The sequence below is a fragment of the Anomaloglossus baeobatrachus genome, chromosome 10 (assembly GCF_048569485.1).
Source record: "Anomaloglossus baeobatrachus isolate aAnoBae1 chromosome 10, aAnoBae1.hap1, whole genome shotgun sequence".
Taxonomy (NCBI): Eukaryota; Metazoa; Chordata; class Amphibia; order Anura; family Aromobatidae; genus Anomaloglossus; species Anomaloglossus baeobatrachus.
In genome coordinates this window covers 192,444,971-192,469,043 of record NC_134362.1, presented here as the reverse complement: position 1 = coordinate 192,469,043, position 24,073 = coordinate 192,444,971, and the positions used below count along the sequence as shown (strand labels likewise).

General features: G+C 47.8%; 1 protein-coding gene across 2 annotated transcripts in view; it reads right to left on the bottom strand.

Moving 5' to 3' along the window:
- The window catches only part of PLCG2 (phospholipase C gamma 2), a 187,625-nt gene that overhangs the window by 97,836 nt on the left and 65,716 nt on the right, over positions 1 to 24,073 (bottom strand). For both annotated transcript variants that reach the window (XM_075326077.1, XM_075326078.1), the window contains exons 10-15: positions 15,573 to 15,674; positions 15,274 to 15,392; positions 11,508 to 11,593; positions 8,122 to 8,242; positions 2,856 to 3,024; positions 1,496 to 1,600 (exon numbers count right to left, since the gene is read on the bottom strand). In XM_075326077.1, coding sequence (XP_075182192.1) covers positions 1,496 to 1,600; positions 2,856 to 3,024; positions 8,122 to 8,242; positions 11,508 to 11,593; positions 15,274 to 15,392; positions 15,573 to 15,674 — 702 coding nt within the window. The remainder of the gene's footprint in view (positions 1 to 1,495; positions 1,601 to 2,855; positions 3,025 to 8,121; positions 8,243 to 11,507; positions 11,594 to 15,273; positions 15,393 to 15,572; positions 15,675 to 24,073) is intronic.

Sequence of the window (24,073 nt, the reverse complement as noted above, 5' to 3'; positions counted from 1 at the left end):
ATTCACAATAGGTGATGTCACAGCTCACTTCCTCCCCCTCCTGTACAATGATTGATAACCTCTATATACAGTAGATAACACAGGATCCACCAGTCACAGTAGGTGGTCATAGCTCGCCTCCTCCCCCTCCTGTACAATGACTGATAACGCCTCTGTATACAGTAGATAACACAAGATCCACCATTAACAATAGGTGATATCATAGCTAACCTCCTCCTGTACAATGAATGATAACACAGGATCCACCATTCACAAAAGGTAATATCTTAGCTCACCTCCTCCTCCTCCTGTACAATGACTGATAAAACCTCTATATACAGTAGATATCTCAGGATCCACAATTCATAATAGGTGATGTCACAGCTCACCTCCTTCCCCTCCTGTACAATGACTGATAACACCTCTAGATGTAATAGATAACACAGGATCCATCATTCACAATAGGTGAAATCATAGCACACCTCCTCATCCTGTACAATGACTGATAACACCTCCTATATAAAGTCGATAACACAGGATCCACCATTCACAATAGGTGATATCACAGCTCACCTCTTCCCCCTCCTGTACAATGACTGATAACACCTCTATATACAGTCGATAACACAGGATCCACCATTCACAATACATGTCACATCTCACCTCCTCCTCCTGTACAATAAGTGATAATTCCTCTTTATACTCTATACAACAGTATATCCACCATTCACTATAGAGGATGTCCCAGCTCACTTCCTCCTCTTGTATAATGACTAATAACACCTGCTGTATACAGTAGATAACAGAGGAACCATAATCACAATAGGTGATGTCACAGCTCACCTCCTACCCTTCTCTTCACAATGACTGATAACACCTCTATATACAGTAGATAACACTGGATCCACCATTCACAATAGGTGATGTCACAGCTCACCTCCTCCCCTTCTCTTTGCAATAACTTTTGCACATACTCATTAGCAGCTTCAATTCCAAAGGGTGCGTCGGTCTATTGTTGCCCATGTACACCTCTGCAGTATGTGGTGTCCTCAGCACAGTCTCTCCATGGCACAATATCACGTGGCTGCAGGTTTTCGGTGGTGGGGGGGGTGTTTATGTTTTTTTTTTTTTTTACTGAATGTACATTACAGATGGTAAGTGGACACCTTACCATGCTAAAGTTAAGAAATGTTGTTTTTTTCATTCCTTCTAGACAAAACCCTTAAAAAAAAAAAAAAGCCAAACAAAAAAAAGTCATATAAAAAATAAAGCTTTAGATGTCTGAACCTGAGGGTTGTATCCTCAACCTCCGTCACATCAAAAGCTATTGTGTTTTTGTGTTTTTTATGGTTTTTTTTTTGTTTTTTGCTGTTTATTTCCATTGGTGTCTGTTACAGGCGCTGCAGCGCCACCTAGTGACCAAAACATCATTACCACCCAGTAACTGAACTGGTCATAAAAGACGCATAAAATCACATATACGATACAGTTTATGTAAAACATGTCGGGTGATTACCTGATCTATTGGATCCCACATGTACAGCTCTCCCTGAAGCTTGGTTTCCTCTTTATGGTCTTCGGCGTGTGTCACGGAATCGCCTTTGGGCCCCAATTTTTTATGCTAAAGGGGTATAAATTTTAGTTTGGAAAAAAAATTTTTAAAAAAAAGTAAAAATAATAGAAAAAAATTATAATATAAATATATTTATAATAAGTAATCATATAATTGTTTTTAATACATTTTTCACAATATAAAAGTATTATTTATTTATTTATTTTAATTAACTGGAAAAAGAATGACAATCCGTGTGCTACAGTACAATATACTGCCCCAATACCTGTAAGGAAAAGTATGTGAACCCGAAGAGCTCAGCCGACGTGCTATATGTGTTTCCTCCTCATCGGCTGGGCCGGCGGGGGACGCCCCTTTAGACCCCTAATACTAACCTGCGAAGATGTTTCTTGCTGTTATCCAACCCCTCGCCCCCTGCTGTATAACATCTGGCCCATTATGTATAACATCCATACCCCAGCCCTGGTGTATAACATACGGCCCCTCGCCCCCGGTGTATTACATCCGACCCCTCGCCTCCGGTGTATTACATCCGGCCCCTCGCCCCCGGTGTATTACATCCGGCCCCTCGCCCCTGGTGTATTTCATCCGGCCCCTCGCCCCCGGTGTATTACATCCGGCCCCTCGCCTCCGGTGTATTACATCCGGCCCCTGGTGTATTTCATCCGGCACCCAGTATATTACATCCAGCCCCTTGTTCCCCTGATGTATAACATCCGGCCCCTCACCTCCGGTTTATTACATCTGGCCCCTTGCCCCCTGTGTAGTACATCCGGATTACACAGATTGTCATTGTGTATTAATGTCGAGACATACATCACGAAGCACAATGCCGAGCGTCGGATGGAGCGGTGTAAAGCCGCCACCACTGAACTCTGGAAGAGACGTGCTCTGTGCAGTGACTGATCACACTGCTCTATCTGCGTCTGATTGATAAGTTTGGGTTTGTTGAATATCAGGAGAACGTTACCCCCTGACTGCATTGTGCTGTACAGTTTGGTGGAGGAGGGATATGGACTTATCAGGGGTGGGCATTGGGCCCTTAGTTCCAGTGAAGGGAAATCTTGTGGACATTTGTAGCTTCCAGCCTAATGGGAACAGTTTGGGGAGGACCCTTTTCTGTTCCCCATGATTGTGCCCTTTTGGTTTTGTAAGACCCACCCCTTACAGGTCACGCCCCTGAGGAACGTTACAGGCTGTAGAATCAGTATAGAGGTGATATAACTGTTAATGTCTCAGTTACTCTGGGCAGTCGTGCCGTGGTCTGACCACCACCAGCCCAGCAGGCCAGTGCAGTAATCACCTTGATGATGATTTTCTCCTTTAGCTGTGTAGGAGATGGCAGCTGATCCGCACTTGCTTCAATGGGTTTGCATAGGAGCATGTCACCGAACACTTCTTTAAACACCTTGGCCATATACCTCTGCTGCTCCAGCGTGCAGTGCTGCTCAATGGACAGTATGACCGGATATCTACAGAGGACAGAACACGGTTATCAGCGTAAATCAATCACAAATGATATCTGAGAATGGACTCCGAAAAAGAGGAGTGAAAACCCCAACTATATTGTGTGTGACTATGATCAGCAATACGACCCTAGTAGCCATTTTTTTTTTTTTAGATAACCAGTTATGGAGTTTTATGTATTTGGGGCTATAAATAATTTTTGCAATTAGGTTTCATGAACCTCTTCCCGACATATGATGTATAATTACATAATATGTTGTGTCCCTGCCTTTGATGCGGGCTCACATGCTGAGCCTGCATCTTTCCCGGCAGATGATGGCTGATTTAATTAGCCATCATCTGCCTTTATCAACCACTCACAGCTTTTAACCTTTGAAATGCCATCGATCATTCTCTGAAAGCAGCTTTTAACATGCATCGGGAATGGGGGAGGGTCATTCCACATACCCATCGATACGTGCATGACATGATTGCGGGGTGCCGATGGGTTGCCATGAAAGCCAGGGGTGCGCCAAATGCCCCTGTGCTTGTCATGACGACTCTCCTGTGAAAACCAGCCTGTAACTGCTGTTCATAGGAGACTGTGATTTTTGCTATACATTGCAGTGCTGATGCACTGCTATGCATACTTAGTATAAGTAATCAGACGATCGCAGCTTCCAGTACCCTAAATGGACTATTAAATATGGTAAAAGGTTTTGAAAAATTAAAAAAACAAGTTTAAATCACTCCCTTTTTGCCCCATTGAATATAAAACAAGAAAAAATACACATTTTTGGTACTTCTCAATTCATAAAAGTCCGGTCTATCAAAATATAAAATAAATTAATCCAATCGGTAAACAACATACGAGAAAGAAATCAAAGCATTAAAAAAAAATAGAAAATTTTTAATGAAACCCAATTGCAAAATTATTTGTAGTCAAGAATATGTATACTTTGCAATTTTACCAATTATAGATGATGATAAAAACCCAATGAATGCAAACTCCTATTTAAAGCACATGCACTCTCGGCAGATTTGAGCGTGCATGTTTATAGGGGAGCAGAGGAAGTGTTTTTTTTAAGTGTATGGCCTGCCAAATAGTGTCTGTGTGCGAGTACTGGTTATTATATGCAGGTGATTATATAATACCATACAACCTCGGCACCAGGGGTGTAACGACTGCGACCGGGCTTTGGGGTGCAGGGGGCCCGCCGGCCCCAGCCCCTGATTCAGATGGGTGTGTGTTCGAGGGCACACATCCAACTAAAATAACTCGCAGCACAGAGACCCGTCGGGTCCCTGCACTGCAATGTGTCGGCCGCCAATGAATATTCATTGCTCCGCACACAATCCTGGGCATGGGGAGCAGAGAATATGACAGCTCCCGGTACTGTGTCTCTTACATGCTGGCCAGTTGCCGGCATGCCAGCGTCACAGCAGGACGCTGGGGGAGTGCAGGATAAGTGAGTACAATTGTTTATTTATTTTCTTTTACTGTGTGCGGTGTGGTGGGGGCTATATACCAGGATGGGGGCTATATAGCATGAAAAGGGGCTATATTGCATGATGGGGGCTATGTACCAGATTGAGGGGGCTATATACTAGGATGGGGAGCGTTATACCAGATTGAGGGGCCTTATACCAGCATGGGGGCTATATAGCATGATGGGGCTATATACCAGGATGAGGGTGCTATATAGCATGATAAGGGCTATATACCAGAATGAGGGAACTATATAGCATGATAGGGGCTATATACCAGGATGAGGGTGCTATATAGCATGATGGGGGTTATATACAAGGATTAGGGTTCTATATAGCATGATGGGGGCTATATACCAAGATGAGGGGGCTATATACCAGGATGAAGAGCTATATACCAGGATTAGGGGGCTATATACCAGGATTAGGGTGCTATATAGCATGATGGAGGCTATATACCAGGATGAAGTGGCTATATACCAGGATGGAGAGCTATATACCAGGATGGGGAGCTATATACCAGGATGAGGGGGCTATATAGCATGATGGGGCTACATACCAGGATGTAGGGCTATATACCGGGATGGAGAGCTATATACCAGGATGAGGGGGCTATATAGCATGATGGGGGCTATATACCAGGATGGAGAGATATATACCAGGATGATGGGGCTATATACCAGGATGTAAGGCTATATACCAGGATGGAGAGGTATATACCAGGATGATGGGGCTATATACCAGATTGGGGGGGCTATATACCAGGAAGGATGGAGGACATATTTACCAGGATGGGGGACATATTTACCAGGATGGGGGATATTATCACCCGCCTCTGTCCCCTTTCTGACTTCACAACTTCCCCCCTCCCCCTATCTGACCACCATCTTCTGACCTTTTCAGCCCTGTCCTCCTCACCTACCCCCCCTGTCCAGCACCTAGCACATCCCCGCAGAAACCTTGCACACCTCAACATGCACACCCTCGCCGACTCTATCCTCCCACTGTCCTCCATATCGTCCCTCCACGACACAGACAGCGCCACCACTTTCTACAACACCACCCTCACATCAGCCATTGATTCAGTCGCTCCCCTTGTGCATGGCAGAGTGAGACGAATCAATAGACAGCCCTGGCACAACAGCCTCACTAAAAAACTTAGGCAAAGGTCTAGGGCTGCAGAGCGGCGGTGGAAGAAAACGCACTCCCAGGAAGACTTCACCACATTCAAAAATGCAATTCACACATTTCGTTCAGTCCTCACCTCCGCTAAACACGATTACTTCAGAAACCTCATATCCTCTCTAACACACAACCCCAAACAGTTATTCAACACTTTCAACTCCCTCCTTCGCCCACCACTGCCCCCTCCAACCTCCCTCATTTCTGCAGAAGACTTTGCCACCTATTTCCAAGAAAAAATCGACCTAATAAGGCAAGTCTTCTCTGCTCAGCCACCACAACCCCTTCATGTAGCTGACCACTGCCCCTCCCCCATAAACTTCCTCCCCACCATCACCGAAGGAGAGCTTGCACGTCTGCTCTCAAAAGCGCACCTCACCACCTGCGCACTTGACCCCATGCCATCCCACCTCCTTCCCAACCTCACCACCATCCTTATTCCAGCCTTAACCCATCTCTTCAACCTATCTTTAACGACTGGAACCTTCCCCTCTGCCTTTAAACATGCAACAGTCACACCTATCCTAAAGAAACCTTCCCTCGATCCAACCTCTACTACCAGCTACCGCCCCATATCACTACTCCCACTTGCCTCAAAACTCCTGGAACAGCATGTCCATGCTGAACTTTCCTCCCACCTCTCCTCTAACGCTCTCTTTGACAACCTACAGTCCGGCTTCCGTCCACATCACTCCACCGAAACTGCCCTGACTAAAATCACAAATGACTTGCTTACTGCCAAAGCGAACAAGCACTTCTCTATACTCCTACTCCTAGACCTGTCCTCAGCCTTCGATACCGTTGACCACTCCCTCCTATTACAGACCCTCTCTTCCCTTGGTGTCAGAGACCTCGCCCTCTCTTGGATCTCTTCATACCTCTCAAATCGCACTTTTAGTGTCTCCCACTCCCACACAACCTCTTCATCCCACCATCTCTCTGTTGGCGTCCCTCAAGGCTCTGTCCTAGGACCCCTACTTTTCTCTATCTACACATTTGGCCTGGGACAACTCATAAAGTCCCATGGCTTCCAATACCACCTATATGCCGACGACACCCAGATCTACCTCTCTGGCCCAGATGCCACATCTCTGCTGTCCAAAATCCCGAAATGTCTATCTGCTATATCCTCCTTCTTCTCCTCTCGCTTCCTAAAGCTCAATGTGGCCAAAACTGAACTAATCATCTTTCCTCCGTCTCACCTACACTCTCCACCTGATCTATCTATTACAATAAATAACACCACGCTCTCGCCAGTACCCAAAGTTCGCTGCCTCGGAGTGACCTTTGACTCTGCCTTATCCTTCATACCACACATCCAATCCCTCACCACCTCCTGCCGTCTTCAACTCAAAAATATTTCCAGAATCCGCCCTTTCCTCAATTTGCAATCAACTAAAATGCTAGTGCATGCCCTCATAATCTCCCGCCTCGACTACTGTAACATCCTCCTCTGTGGCCTCCCTGCCAACACGCTTGCCCCTCTCCAGTCCATCCTTAACTCTGCTGCCCGACTTATCCACCTCTCTCCTCAATACCACCCCGCTTCTCCCCTCTGCATGTCCCTCCACTGGCTTCCAATCTTCCACCGTATCCAATTCAAACTTCTAACACTGACCTACAAAGCTGTGCATAATCTTTCCCCTCCGTACATCTCCGAACTACTCTCCCACGACACTCCAACACGTCACCTCCGGTCCTCCCAAGATCTCCTCCTCTCCTCCTCTCTCATTCGCTCCTCACACAACCGACTCCAAGACTTCTCCCGAGCATCCCCAGTCTCCTGGAACTCGCTGCCTCAACACGTCAGACTATCCCCTACCCTTGCAAACTTCAAACGGAACCTGAAAACGCACCTGTTCCGAAATGCCTACAATCTACAATGAACTCGCTGCCGCCCGACCACCGTGCGGAGCTGCCGCCCGACCACCGTGCGGAGCTGCCGCCCGACCACCGTGCGGAGCTGCCGCCCGACCACCGTGCGGAGCTGCCGCCCGACCACCGTGCGGAGCTGCCGCCTGACCTACACCCCACCTATTGTCTCCTCCCCATAATCCTATAGAATGTAAGCCCGCAAGGGTAGGGCCCTCTTCCCTCTGTACTAGTCTGTCTACTGTAACTTGTATACGTATTTTGTATGTAACCCCCTTCTCATGTACAGCACCATGGAATTAATGGTGCTCTATAAATAAATAATAATAATAATAATAATAATATTAGTACAGTATGGGGGACATTACTACGTAATGAAGGGAGGGGGGCAACTTGTATGTCTTTATAGGATTTAGAATGCTACAATGACCCATACACCTGACAAACATATGGGGGGGCATCAGACTCCAGTTACGCCACTGCTCGGCACATCACTACGGTGAACACATAAGCACCGTCCGGCCTCTCGGGCGATCATACATCACATGTCCAGTTATTAAAGAGTTACAGCGGGGACTCACTCAGAGGTGACAAACGCATGGTCCTTAATAGCTTGCACCACGTCGTCAAATTTAATTTTGGTTGTTCTTGTCCATCCGTGATAAATAATTGGCTTTCCATCAGGGCCGTCCCAGCAGTCCACTGCAGTGAGGTGAGAGACAGGAAACAATCACACTTCAGTGAGCGCGGTACACTTCCCGGCACAACGCGAGCCCATTACCAACCCTCGTCTAGATATTTCGGGCGGCCCGTCAGCAATTCCGTGTTCTGCCCCGGAACGCACAGTGGTGATAAATGAAATGGGCTTTTACAAGAATCCCCCGGGGAGCCGGACTTTCTAAAATCTACTTTTTATCGATTTTATACCAATTTTTATTTATTTTTTGCAATTCCAAATGAATCATATTGCATTTTCTGTAAAACCTGAGAGACCACAGAAAGGGCAGCTGGCGGGTTATACACTCACGTGATGTACCATTAGGAGATAAGGGATAGCAGGAAGTTATCTCGGCACCGGAGGACTCGCTGTTGTGTATATACCGGGTATCAATATGTTTGTTAGTTACTAAAAACTAACAATTAATAAGAACTCTTCTTCTTACCTTTTATTCACAATTTATATTTAGCCCACAATAGAAGTGGTTGTTATTACAAGAGTGCGCTCCTCTTCAATATTCGGGAGCACAGTGCTCCCATGCCTCGCAGTTTCCTGTGTGCCGGCAGATGGTGCACGCCAGATGATTGTCCGTTCAGGTTAGCGGCATTGCTGAGCCACTTGTCCAGACTGGGTGTTCTCCGCCACTGGTCCAAACTGGGTACATTCCTCCACTGATCCAAACCGGGTGCTGTTCGCCACTGGTCCAGACTAGGTGCTCTACGACACCGGTCCAGACTTGGTGCTCTCCGCCACTGGTTCAGACTAGGTGCTCTACGCCACCGATCCAAACTGGGTGCTCTACACCACCGATCCAAACTGGGTGCTCTACGCCACCGGTCCAAACTGGGTGCTCTACGCCACCGGTCCAAACTGGGTGCTCTACGCCACCGGTCCAAACTGGGTGCTCTACGCCACCGGTCCAAACTGGGTGCTCTACGCCACCGGTCCAAACTGGGTGCTCTACGCCACCGGTCCAAACTGGGTGCTCTACGCCACCGGTCCAAACTGGGTGCTCTACGCCACCGGTCCAAACTGGTTGCTCTACGCCACCGGTCCAAACTGGTTGCTCTACGCCACCGGTCCAAACTGGTTGCTCTACGCCACCGGTCCAAACTGGTTGCTCTACGCCACCGGTCCAAACTGGTTGCTCTACACCACCGGTCCAAACTGGTTGCTCTACACCACCGGTCCAAACTGGGTGCTCTACACCACCGGTCCAAACTGGGTGCCCTACACCAGGGTTCCCCAACTCCAGTCCTCAAGGCCCACCAACAGTGCATGTTTTCAGGATTTCCTTAGCACTGCACTGCTGTTGGAACCAGCACCTGGGCAGGTAATTACATTAACACTTGTGCAATACTAAGGAAATCCCAAAAACCTGCACTGTTGGTGGGCCTTGAGGACTGGAGTTGGGGACCTCTGCTCTACACCACCGGTCCAAACTGGGTGCTCTACACCACCGGTCCAAACTGGGTGCTCTACACCACCGGTCCAAACTGGGTGCTCTACACCACCGGTCCAAACTGGGTGCTCTACACCACCGGTCCAAACTGGGTGCTCTACACCACCGGTCCAAACTGGGTGCTCTACACCACCGGTCCAAACTGGGTGCTCTACACCACCGGTCCAAACTGGGTGCTCTACACCACCGGTCCAAACTGGGTGCTCTACACCACCGGTCCAAACTGGGTGCTCTAGACCACCGGTCCAAACTGGGTGCTCTACACCACCGGTCCAAACTGGGTGCTCTACACCACCGGTCCAAACTGGGTGCTCTACACCACCGGTCCAAACTGGGTGCTCTACACCACCGGTCCAAACTGGGTGCTCTACACCACCGGTCCAAACTGGGTGCTCTACACCACCGGTCCAAACTGGGTGCTCTACACCACCGGTCCAAACTGGGTGCTCTACACCACCGGTCCAAACTGGGTGCTCTACACCACCGGTCCAAACTGGGTGCTCTACACCACCGGTCCAAACTGGGTGCTCTTCACCACCGGTCCAAACTGGGTGCTCTCTTCCACTGGTCCAGACTAGGTGCTCTACGCCACTGGTGCAAACTGGGTGCTCTCTGCCACTGGTCCAAACTAGGTGCTGTCTGCCACCGGTCCAAACTGGGTGCTCTACGCCACCGGTCCAAATTAGATGATGTCTGATACCAGTCCAAACTGGGTGCTCTACGCCACCGGTCCAGACTAGGTGCTCTACTCCGCCCGTCCAAACTGGGTGCTCTACACCACCGGTCCAAACTGGGTGCTCTACACCACCGGTCCAAACTGGGTGCTCTACACCACCGGTCCAAACTGGGTGCTCTACACCACCGGTCCAAACTGGGTGCTCTTCACCACCGGTCCAAACTGGGTGCTCTCTTCCACTGGTCCAGACTAGGTGCTCTACGCCACTGGTGCAAACTGGGTGCTCTCTGCCACTGGTCCAAACTAGGTGCTGTCTGCCACCGGTCCAAACTGGGTGCTCTACGCCACCGGTCCAAATTAGATGATGTCTGATACCAGTCCAAACTGGGTGCTCTACGCCACCGGTCCAGACTAGGTGCTCTACTCCGCCCGTCCAAACTGAGTGTGCTCCACTACTGGTGCAGATTGAGTGCTCTTAGCTACTGATCCAAACTGGAGGCTGAGACTTTTCGTTTAGTGGTCATTTTTATGGTCTTTACTAAGGAGTTGTGGCTCACAGGATCCTCTGGGGCGTGTCTTTAGTGACTTTCCCAAAGGACTTCTTTAGCACCTATATAATTGTAAGTTTGCTATACAGGCATATTATTCATTCATTATAGTAGCAATTACTATTCCTAATGCCTATGGACCTACGGATGAACTCTCTCTCTCTCGTTTATGTGGGACAATGGTCGGTAAATGACCGGTTACATATTTGCAGATCAGTGGATGTTTAATAGACTATTTAGAGCAACCGACCACAGAATGATCAGTAGTAGATCGTTCCGTTGCATAGATTGTCAATGTTCTCAGCAGCACATCTACACAGCATAATGTGCTGCCGAGAACAATGAATTTGAAGGAATCGTAAAAAATTGTTTCTACCTACGGAAGAGTGTTTTGCGTAAAAAATGCTTCATTTGGAAACTGCTATCCATTATCTTCTATCTGGTGGAACGGAGCATACCGTAGCTATCCCCAAACTGCAAACTAAGAGTATTGTGGTAGTGTCTCCAGCACAAATGGAGTCTATAGTGATCTCCTTTCTTATGTGTAAAGTACCAATACTTACATTCAACACATCGGCACCCCATCCGCAGACACCGCACATAGGCTTCTGTGGACGACTCGCTGCGCAGCTGGTCTCCTGTTAAATACCTGCGAAGTAAGAAGAATAAAACCGTGATGGGTAATTGGTAATTAACAGTAATTTTCACAAGGATGATGTGATATATAATTCCTACAGGTTTGTTTTATATAAGTTCAGTCACCACTCGAGGGAGCCAAGAAGTTCAGTTGCCAATAGATGGAGCCAAGAAGCTCAGTCGCCACTAGAAGGGGCCAAGAAGTGCATCCACCACTCGAGGGAGCCAAGAAGCTCCATCACCACTAGAGGGGGCCAAGAAGTTCAATCGCCAATAGATGGAGCCAAGAAGTCCCGTCACCACTAGAGGGGGCCAAGAAGTTCAGTTGCCAATAGATGGAGCCAAGAAGTTCCGTCACCACTAGAGGGGGCCAAGAAGTTCAGTTGCCAATAGATGGAGCCAAGAAGTTCCGTCACCACTAGAGGGGGCCAAGAAGTTCAGTTGCCAATAGATGGAGCCAAGAAGTTCCGTCACCACTAGAGGGGGCCAAGAAGTTCAGTTGCCAATAGATGGAGCCAAGAAGTTCCGTCACCACTAGAGGGGGCCAAGAAGTTCAGTTGCCAATAGATGGAGCCAAGAAGTTCCGTCACCACTAGAGGGGGCCAAGAAGTTCCGTCACCACTAGAGGGAACCAAGAAGTTCAGTCACCACTCGAGGGAGCCAAGAAGCTCCGTCACCACTAGAAGAAGCCAAGTAGCTCCGTCACCACTAGAGGGAGCCAAGAAGTTCAGGCACCACTCGAGGGAGTCAAGAAGTTCAGGCACCACTCGAGGGAGCCAAGGAGCTCCATCACCACTAGAGGAAGCCATGTAGCTCCGTCACCACTAGAGGGAGCCAAGAAGTTCAGGCACCACTCGAGGGAGCCAAGAAGTTCAGGCACCACTCGAGGGAGCCAAGAAGTTCAGGCACCAATCGAGGGAGCCAAGAAGTTCAGGCACCACTAGAAGGAGCGAAGTAGTTCAGTCACCACTCGAGTGAACCAAGAAGTTCAGTCACCAATCGAGGGAGCCAAGAAGTTCAGTCACCAATCGAGGGAGCCAAGAAGTTCAGTCACCAATCGAGGGAGCCAAGAAGCTCCGTCACCACAAATGGGAGCCAAGTAGCGCCATCACCACTAGAGGGAGCCAAGTAGTTCAGTCACCACTTGAGTGAATCAAGAAGTTCAGGCACCACTCGAGTGAGCCAAGATGTTCAGGCACCACTAGAGGGAGCCAAGATGTTCAGGCACCACTAGAGGGAGCCAAGAAGTTCAGGCATCACTCGAGGGAGTGACCGTACTGTGCAATGGAGGAGGAGCGACCGTACTGTGGCAACCAGGTGGAGTGACCACTCTCCTGGGTTGAGGTGTGTCTGCCTTCTTTTGTGGGTAATCTTAGCAGTACATAGGGAATAGCTATGATTTCCCCAAAATAATCCCTACCCCAAAAATAAGCCCTATCATATTTTTCAGAGGAAAAAGTAATTTTCTGGTTTTTGGGGAAAGATGGTAGCGGAGGATCAGCGGAGGATACAAGGATCAGGAGATCCCCCCCCCCCCCCATTCTGCTGATGTATCTGGGTCCTAGAGATGGCCACTTAGCGCCCTTAATACTTGCCGGTCCCTGTTCCGGAGCTGTGTGGCCGCTGCACAAAGGTCAGGGAGGACATTATATGTATATACATCCCTCTTCTGCTCTATAATTCTCTGTATTCTTGCTTCCATACATTGTTCAGCACTCGCTCTCTCCTCCATGGACTTATAGGAAGGTCAGCTCCGCAGCGAAGCCATAAATGATGCCCGGAGCGTCCGCCCCGCGGGCTGATAAACCGCTCCGGAGAAATAATTTGTAAAAGCCGGAATGGAACAGATACAAGCCACCCAGGAGTCCGCGGTGCTATATGTGCAGGGTCTTATTTCAGTCACAGTCCCCTGATCCATGTGATACATTTATGAAAAAACACTATTTAAAGGGACACTCCAGATCTCACAATGGGCTTTACTATAACACTCCTCCAATGATCAGGAGTGAAAATTGCAAAATGGATATTTAGAAATCCCTCTGTCAACTATACAGATTGTACCTATAGAGATACCAGACGGGTGCGTCACCTACTTACCATTTGATCAGCTAAAAAGTGGACTCGCCAAGGAAGATGAAAACGGAATAGAAAACTAACCGACTCAGATTCAAGAAATAACTTTAATTTTAGACTGTATCATAGTCCACAGGAGCTGAACTCACAATTCTGCTAAATGTCATTGGAAACCATCAACATGCTGGTTGTAAGACATTCACCTAATAGGTCTACATGAGGTCACATAATAATGGGAAACATTATAGTATTGCTATGTAGAGAAGACGCTCCTCAGAATGCAAATCACTAGGGTAAACTAGTATTCTGCGAATTGTGATTTCAGCTCTGAAATATTCTAAAACCAGGATCAGTACAGGATTAGTTTCGTAAAGTATGTACACAGTGTCTGCACCAGCAGAATAGTGAGTGCAGCTCTGGAGTATAATACAGGAGGTAACTCAGGATCAGTAATGTAATGTACAGTATATACACAGTGACTGTACCAGCAGAATAGTGAGTGCAGCTCTGAAGTATAATACAGGATATAACTCTGGATCAGTAATGTATGTACACAGTGACTTCACCAGCAGAATAGTGAGTGCAGCTCTGTAGTATATACACAGGAGGTAACTCAGGATCAGTAATGTAATGTATGTACACAGTGACTGCACCAGCAGAATAGTGAGTTCAGCTCTGGAATATAATACAGGATGTAACTCAGGATCAGTAATGTAATGTATGTACACAGTGACTGCACCAGCAGAATAGTGAGTGCAGCTCTGGAGTATAATACAGGAGGTAACTCAGGATCAGTAATGTATGTACACAGTGACTTCACCAGCAGAATAGTGAGTGCAGCTCTGTAGTATATACACAGGAGGTAACTTAAGATCAGTAATGTAATGCATGTGCACAGTGACTGCACCAGCAGAATAGTGAGTGCAGCTCTGGAGTATAATACAGGAGGTAACTCAGGATCAGTAATGTATGTACACAGTGACTTCACCAGCAGAATAGTGAGTGCAGCTCTGTAGTATATACACAGGAGGTAACTCAGGATCAGTAATGTAATGCATGTGCACAGTGACTGCACCAGCAGAATAGTGAGTGCAGCTCTGGAGTATAATACAGGAGGTAATTCAGAATCAGTAATGTAAAGTATGTACACAGTGACTGCACCAGCAGAATAGTGAGTGCAGCTCTGGAGTATAATACAGGAGGTAACTCAGGATCAGTAATGAAATGTATGTACACAGTGACTGCACCAGCAGAATAGCGAGTGCAGCTCTGGAGTATAATACAGGAGGTAATTCAGAATAAGAACTATATATATATATATATATATATATATATATATATATATATATATATATATATATATATATATATATATAAATATTGTAACTCAATTCCATATGGAGACTGTACAATGCGGTTCATAGTTGGACATAGCTGAATATCACTTATTTGCTTGGCTGGGTAGATTATGCCGCACATGTCTGACCTTGTAATGCAGCACAAGGATTAAAACATGAACATTAGGTTTCTTTCCCATTTCAGGTGCCAGAGGTGTTCCTGAGACAATGACATGCCGATCATCGCTGGCACCCGCAGGATTAAGCCTTCATCAATACTTACGTGTTATGCGAGGAAGCAATCCAGTAATGTGACAGCGGATTATTCATGTTCTGTACAGTAATCTCATCACATTTCTCATCCCAGATGCTGTTTTCTTTGGAAAATAAGTAGGTCAGAAACTGCAAGAGAAACAAGCGCATAAGGATGAGGTTTGGATATATTTTGAGAGGAGAACCCCTTTAAATATGTATGCGGTGCTCCTTGGGGGCTGAGCTGTCAGAATGCAGCCAATTAAGTGAAGACTTTCTTTCTACGTTCCGCCTGAAGAGCTACATGCACGATTTTCGGATTTTCGTTACCTCGTCCACGTATAGAAAGGGCTCCGCCGTCTCCCTCATAGTGTCATCAATGAATTTTGTCATGCGTTCACGGACCTTATTGAGATCCTGGGCTGAGGATTCCTTTTGAGACATTAAAAAATATAATAAGATGCTACATCCACCTTTGCAAATTATCACACTGACAAATTAGAGGTTTTCTAAGCCATCAGTATCACATTAGTGGGGGTCCGACTCCGGGCAATCATGCCCATCACCTGACTTCAGGGGCTTATTCTTGCTCATTGCAATTCAGCAGTATGAAAGGACTGACCTGCAATACCAGGCACAGCCACAACCAAAAGGATGGCGCTGTGCCTGCTAGACAATCAAAAGGGAGCAGTGGTCATGGGAGCGCTGTGGTCACTTCAATCCGTCAGACCCCCTTCCATATGATATTGGTGGCCTATCCTATGAATAGGCCAACGATATTGGCATTATGGACCCCCCTTTCACAATTAACAATATTTAATCAATTTATTGCTCAAATAATTTCATTTTTGAACCAAAAATATAGTTATACGTTGATATTTATTGTATATTTCAGTGGTTACTCCTCAGGGGTGGAGCTTTTAAATCATGGGTGTGGCTTATGTTTACATGTGACAATAAAGACCAATTTATTGGCATTCCTGTAAGGCGGTATTATCCCTAAAACAAAAAAGTGTCACCCAATTAAAGAGAAGACCAATAAAGGGGCCATTACACAACCTCAGGAGTCCATATTTTCTACCAGCCCACGTCTTCTCATGGCAGCTCACGTACTCCTATAGCCTAAGTGTAAATTGTGGTAGCAAATCACAAGCGGCCATTGCTCATTCTAATGGCAGAATTAGCCAAAACTGCAGAGGACTGAAGGTGAAAAATGGGGTCTCCTGGTTAGAATCCCCATGTCCAAAAACTTTTTCAGGCAGGGTATCCCATTCAGGATCCATAGAGGACACAGAGTGCCTATTGTCTTGGAGGACCTAGCCTATCCATAATTTCAATAAACTCAGTGTAGCACTTAATTTCCCCTGTGGTGGCGCTGTGGGGAAATGAAACACTTGTTTTTGGATTCAGTCACTGTTATGCACCTGTCACAGATCTGGGCTTTGCTTCCCTCACCCCGGTCCACTAAGCTCTGTTGTGCTCCATGTCTTGCTTTGCAGGATGTCCAGGCGTGATCATCTTCCTGGGCCTAATGTAAGGCTCATCAAGACACACACTAGTGTCTTCATATTAAGATTTCAGTGTTCCCCTAAGACATAGTTTCTCTCTGGACCTCAACCTGCTCAGTACCTGTCTGCAGTCTCCATGCCTTCTCTTGCCTACCTGTGCTTTCCAGTATCTCAGCTACTTTTCTGCGGTCTCCAGGATATCTCCCATCTGCATGCGGTGTCCAGGATCTCAGCTACCTGTCTGTGATCAACATGACCTCTCTTGTCTCGGTAGTTTCCAGTATCTCAGCTACCTGTCTGCAGTGTCCAGGATGTTTCCTGCCTTCAGCTTCCAGTACCTTGGCTTCTTGTCTGCAGTCTCCAGCATGTCACCTGTCTGTCTGCAGTTTCCAGTATCCCATCGATCTGTCTGCAGTGTCTAGGATGTCTCCTGTCTGCCTGCAGCCTCCAGTACCTCTGCTACCTGTCTGCAGTCTCCAGGATGTCTCCTTCCTGCAGTTTCCAGTATCTCAGATACCTGCTTGCAGTTTTTAGCATCTCAGCTACCTTTCTGCGATGTCCAGGACATCTCTTATCTGCCTGCAGTTTCCAGTATCTCAGCTACTTGTTTGTGGTCTCTAGGAATTCGCCTGCTTACCTGCAGTTTCCAGTATCTTAGCTACTTGTCTGCAATCTCCAGGCCAACTCCTATCTGCCTGCGGTTTCCAATATCTCAGCTACCTATCTGGAGTCTCCAGAATGTCTTCTGTCTATGGTTACCAGTATCTCAGCTACTTGACTGTGGTATCCAGGACATCTCCTATCTGCCTGCGGTTTCCAGTATCTCAGCTTTCCATGACATCTCTTGTCTCCCTGTAGTTTCCAGCATCTCAGCTACTTGTTTGCCTGCGTTTTCAGTATCTCAACTACCTGTCTGCAGTCTCCAGGACATCTCCTATCTGCCTGCAGTTTTCAATATCTCAGCTACCTATCTGCGATCTTCAGAAATTCTCCTGCCTGTGGTTTCCAGTATCTCAGCTACCTGTCTGTGGTCTCCAGGACATCTCCTATCTGCCTGCAGTTTCCAGTATCAAAGCTCTCCATGACGTCTCCTATCTGCCTGCAGTTTCCAGTATCTCAGCTCTCCTTGACGTCTCCTATCTGCCTGCAGTTTCCAGTATCTCAGCTCTCCTTGACATCTCTTGTCTCCCTGTAGTTTCCAGCATCTCAGCTACTTGTCTGCCTGCATTTTTAGTATCTCAACTAACTGTCTGCAGTCTCCAGGACATCTCTTATCTGCCTGCAGTTTTCAATATCTCAGCTACCTATCTGCGATCTTTAGAAATTCTCCTGCCTGTGGTTTCCAGTATCTCAGCTACCTGTCTGTGGTCTCCAGGACATCTCCTATCTGCCTGCAGTTTCCAGTATCTCAGCTCTCCATGACGTCTCCTATCTGCCTGCAGTTTCCAGTATCTCAGCTCTCCATGACGTCTCCTATCTGCCTGAAGTTTCCAGTATCTCAGCTCTCCTTGACGTCTCCTATCTGCCTGCAGTTTCCAGTATCTCAGCTCTCCTTGACGTCTCCTATCTGCCTGCAGTTTCCAGTATCTCAGCTCTCCATGACGTCTCCTATCTGCCTGCAGTTTCCAGTATCTCAGCTCTCCATGACATCTCATATCTGCCTGCAGTTTCCAGTATCTCAGCTCTCCATGACATCTCCTATCTGCCTGCAGTTTCCAGTATCTCAGCTCTCCATGACGTCTCCTATCTGACTGCAGTTTCCAGTATCTCAGCTACCTGTCTTTGGTCTTCAGGAATTCTGTTTGACTGTGGTTTCTAGAATCACATCTACCTGTCTGCACTGGCCAGGATGTCTCCTGTCTGTAGTATCCAGGACATCTCCTGCCTGCAGGTTCCAGTATCACATCTACCGGTCTGCAGTGTCCAGGACATCTCCTGCCTGCAGGTTCCTGTATCACATCTACCGGTCTGCAGTGTCCAGGACATCTCCTGCCTGCAGGTTCCAGTATCACATCTACCGGTCTGCAGTGTCCAGGACATCTCCTGCCTGCAGGTTCCAGTATCACATCTACCGGTCTGTAGTGTCCAGGACATCTCCTGCCTGCAGGTTCCAGTATCACATCTACCTGCCTGCAGTTTCCAGTACTTCAGCTACCTTTCTGCCTTTATCTTTCAGTACCGCTGCTAACAGTCTCCTGATTGTCTGCAGTTTCCAGTCCCTCAACCATTCGTGCCCTCCATGCTTCACCCATCTTATGCACTGACGCCCGTCTGCCCACCGTCTTGATCTTCGAGGATCCACCTAATAATCACAGATTCCACCTGATCACTGGAGGACCCAATTACGCGGCCAAAATATTTTGAAAGAACTAAGGAAACAAATTTGGCAAAAGCGGACACTGGTGCATGCACTTGTGCCGGGCATAACTGTCCACGGTCCGAAAAGGGTTACGGCAAAATTTTAACGATTAGTAAGGTTAATTGGACCAGAGGAGAACAAGAGACCCGAGCGTTGTGACTTGCTATAAACAGCGGCTCACCCTGGCACTTACTATCCGTGCCATCAGCCGGCGCATCGGGGAAGGTAATGAAAGACCTAAGTCCATATAATTACTCCTTGCAAATACAGAACAAAGCAAGGCGCTGTTCGCATTCATCCCCTTATCCCGCTGGGAGGACAGGCCATTTCCATATGCAAAAATAAAAAAAAATAAGCATCGCGAGCTAATCTCCATCTATCCGGATAATAACGATGGTCTTTGGGTGGCATTGTAGGTGCAGAGAACAAATCATTTTCCCAGCGGCAGCTTCTTCTTTATTTGCATAGAAAATGTTAAATATCCGCAAACATTGAATGGCGCACCCCCGCTGCACCCGGAACGGAGGCAGAATATTCAAAACCTGCGCTCTATTGATCAGCCCGCGCCACAATGCACATAATGGGCCTCTCTGTTCTGACGTTTACATTGAATTATTTTTTTATTATTACTATTTTTGTCACTTTTGAATAATTAAATGAGCAAAGACATTTCTATTGTGAATGGAAACACAATACGCCCCATGCCGGGCCGGCACTGATTATATTTAGAAAAGCCCAATATAAAAAGAAAGGTGCTTGTATCAATACGGAAAAAAAATAAAATTAATAAAAAAAGTCATGCCCTGTATTGCGGGCCTCATCTAGATGCAGATTGGATTTGCTTGTGTCGGGGGCAGCGCTGATCTGCAAATATTATTATGTAAAGGATTTTATTCTCTTGTTTGAGCTGTGGCATAAAGTGCACGATCTGAATAATTACTAAGAGGAACTCCGCAGTGAAGGATGTGTTTATCTGCGAGCGGAAGGCAACTATCTCATGCCGATCTGTCTATATACAGTGAGAGTCATCAATATTTGGGCTTTTAGCTGTTTATCAAAACATATTCAAGATACACCTTATTTTTCGGATTGAAATACGCACTTTTCCTCTCAAAAAGTTGGGAGAAAAATGAGGGGTGCGTCTTATAATCCAAATGTTGCTTACAGGGGGTGGTGGAGAGGGATCGCAGGAGCAATGCTGAAGACGCTGTGCTGGGGTTACAGGCAGCGGGTGCTGTGCTGAGACCACAGGCGCTGTGCTGTGCTTTGGCTGCGGGCCATGGTCTCTGCTGTGCTGGGGACCGCGGTCGCTGAGCTGTGCTGGGGGCCACGGTCGCTGAGCTGTGGTGGGAGCTGCGGTCGCTGTGCTGTGCTGGTGACGCGGTCGCTGTGCTGGGGCCGCAGGTGCTGTGCTGTGCTGGGGCCGTGGTCGCTGTACTGTGCTAGGGCCGCTGTCGCTGTACTGTGCTGGGGCCGCGGGCACTGTGCTGTGCTTTGGCCGCGGGTGCTGTGCTGTGCTGGGGCCGCAGGCGCTGTGCTGTGCTTTGACTGCGGGACGCGGGTGCTGTGCTGGGGCCGCTGGCACTGTGCTGTGTTGGGGCCGTGGGTGCTGTGCTGGGGCCGCGGGTGCTATGCTGTTCTGGGGCTCAGGGCTGTGGGTGCTGTGCTGGGGCATCAAGCTGCAGACGCTGTGCTGGGGCTGAAGGTCACGGGCACTGTGCTGGGGCTGCAGACCACAGGCACCATCCTGAAAATTTCAGCGGTGTGGACTTCAAATAATGGCGCCCGGAGTCAGCGCATGCACAGATAGAGCTCTTGGCTCAAGATCTTATCTGCACGTGCACGGTCTCCGGCTCATTGATCTCCCAGCAGCAGACTTAAGGCCCAGTCACACACAACGACTTACCAGCGATCCCGAAAACGATGCGACCTGATGGGGATCGCAGGTAAGTCGCTGGGAGGTCGCAGGTGAGATGTCACACAGTCAGATCTTACCAGCGATGCAGGAATAATACAGGTCGCAGTAGGGACCTGTATAACGATCTCAGCAGTCACTGTGACCCTGTCACACAGTGTCAAACACAGCGATGTGTCCTGCCCAGCAAGACAACGCCTTTGAAGAAAATGGCCTGGACCATTCTGCAATGACTAGAGATCTCACAGCAGGGGCCTGATCGCTGGTAGGTGTCACACATAACAAGATCGCTAAGGGTCTCGCTACTGCGTCACGGAAACCGTGACTCAGCTGCGATCTCACTAGCGATCTCGTTATGTGTGACGGTACCTTTAGGGGTGCTTCACACACAGCGAGCTCACTGCCGAGATCGCTGCTGAGTCACGCTTTTTGTGACGCAGCAGTGACCTCATTAGCGATCTCGCTGTGTGTGACAATGAGCAGCGATCTGGCCCCTGCTGCGAGATCGCTGCTCGTTACACACAGCCCTGGTTCGTTTTCTTCAAAGCCGCTCTCCTGCTGTGACACACAGATCGCTGTGTGTGACAGCGAGAGAGCGACAAATGAAGCGAGCAGGGAGCAGGAGCCGGCGTCTGACAGCTGAGGTAAGCTTGTAACCAAGATAAACATCGGGTAACCAAGGTGGTTACCCGATATTTACCTTAGTTACCAGCCTCTGCAGCTCTCACGCTGCCTGTGCTGCCGGCTCCGGCTCTCTGCACATGTAGCTGCATTACACATCGGGTTAATTAACCCGATGTGTACTGTAGCTGGGAGAGCAAGAAGCCAGCGCTAAGCTAAGCGGTGTGCGCTGGTAACTAATGTAAACATCGGGTAACCATACCCGATGTTTACCTTAGTTACCAGTGTCCGCAGCTTCCAGACGCCGGCTCCGTGCAAGCGCAGCGTCGCTTGCACGTCACTGCTGGCTGGGGGCTGGTCACTGGTCGCTGGTGAGATCTGCCTGTTTGACAGCTCACCAGCGACCATGTAGCGATGCAGCAGCGATCCTGACCAGGTCAGATCGCTGGTCGGATCGCTGCTGCATCGCTAAAGTGTGAAGGTACCCTTAAGGAAAATACCCATTACTTTCCCCCTTGATAAAGTGGCCGGCTACCTACTGAGGGCCGCAAAATGTACGTCGGGGCCTTTTCCACCCCCAATCACCGGTAATGTCTCCCTGATGTGGGCTATGTGATCTCATTCATGCCTCTGTAATTATGGTAATCATTGGTAACTTTTGAATGTCTTTATGGTGTGCTTATATCTGTAACTATGCATGCAGAGAGCCGAGAGCTCCATCTGCGCATGCGCCGACTTCAGGCGCTATTTCTTGAAGCCCACACCACCGACACTTTCTGGAAGTTGCCTACCTCACTGCTCCCAAAGCGAGCGTCTGGGACACCTGCAGCAAAGTCTGCAGCATCGCCCTACTCCACTATCACCCTGCCTCCTGTGACCCCGCTCCACCACCGCTGCCTCCCCCTCCCGGTAAGACACCACCAAATTGTACGATGGACCCCAATATTTTTTTTGCCTTCTTTTTTCTCTATTTTATTCCCTATTTCATATGTGAGGCCGTTTAGCACATTTTATAAAAATATTTTAGTGTTAGGACTGCCCCAAATGAGATTTGCCGTGGAGTGGCGGGGTGGCTCAAAAAATTGCAATTTTTTGCCAAAAATCTCAAATTTATAATAAGTACAGTTGGAATTTTTAGTGCTGTAGTGCACATTTAGTGCTAGCTTTTGTTTTTTCTTCATTGACCCGCTCCACCACCGCTGCCTCCCCCTCCCGGTAAGACACCACCAAATTGTACGATGGACCCCAATATTTTTTTTGCCTTCTTTTTTCCCTTTAAATTTGGGTGCGTGTTATAATCCAGTGCGTTTTATAAACCAAAAATATAATAATTATATAATCAACATGGGCTTAAAGGGAATCAGATGATTTTGTAGTACAATACTAATGTCTTTAAATAGGAATTAAGAAGAACTTTCAGGATCAGTAAGTTTTATTGCTCTACCTTATCCAGTTATCTTGCTGTAAGCTCCATAGAATTCAGTGTACTCTAGTCAAGTGGATGTAAATACAAATTGTACATTCACTGCTCCCCCCACCGACCTCCTAGTGCATTCACTATCACTGCTGAGAGGTGGGAGGGAGTATGGGTGGGGGCAGCAGTGCAAATTCAGATCAGATTTATGCTCACTGATGCCAGCACTGAGAGATGGGGGGGGAACAGTGCATATGCAGTCTGTATTTACATACGCTTGACTAATTAGTATGTCACAGTGAATTTTACAGAGTTTACAACAAGATATCTGGATAAGGTAGAGCAATAAAGCTTACTGATCCTAAAAGGTCTCATTTAGCCCTATTTAAAGATAACAGGAAAAGGTAGAGCAATATAACTTACTGATCCTGAAAGGTCTCATTAAGCCCTATTTAAAGATAACAGGAAAAGGTAGAGCAATAAAACTTCCTGACCCTAAAGCTGGTGTCACACATAACGACGACGACAACGACGTCGCTGCTACGTCACCATTTTCTGTGACGTTGCAGCGACGTCCCATCGCTGTCACTGTGTGTGACATCCAGCAACGACCTGGCCCCTGCTGTGAGGTCGCCGGTCGTTGCTGAATGTCAGCTTCATTTTTTGGTCGTCACTCTCCCGCTGTGACACACACATCGCTGTGTGTGACAGCGAGAGAGCGACGAAATGAAGCGATCAGGAGCCGGCACTGGCAGCTGCGGTAAGCTGTAACCAGCGTAAACATCGGGTAACCAAGGGAAGACCTTTCCCTAGTTACCCGATGTTTACGCTGGTTACCAGCCTCCGCTCTTGCTGCCAGTGCCGGCTCCTGCACTGTGACATGTGGCTGCAGTATGCATCGGGTAATTAACCCGATGTATACTGTAGCAAGGAGAGCAAGGAGCCAGCGCTAAGCAGTGCGCACGGCTCCTTGCTCTCTGCACTGTGACATGTAGCTGCAGCACACATCGGGTT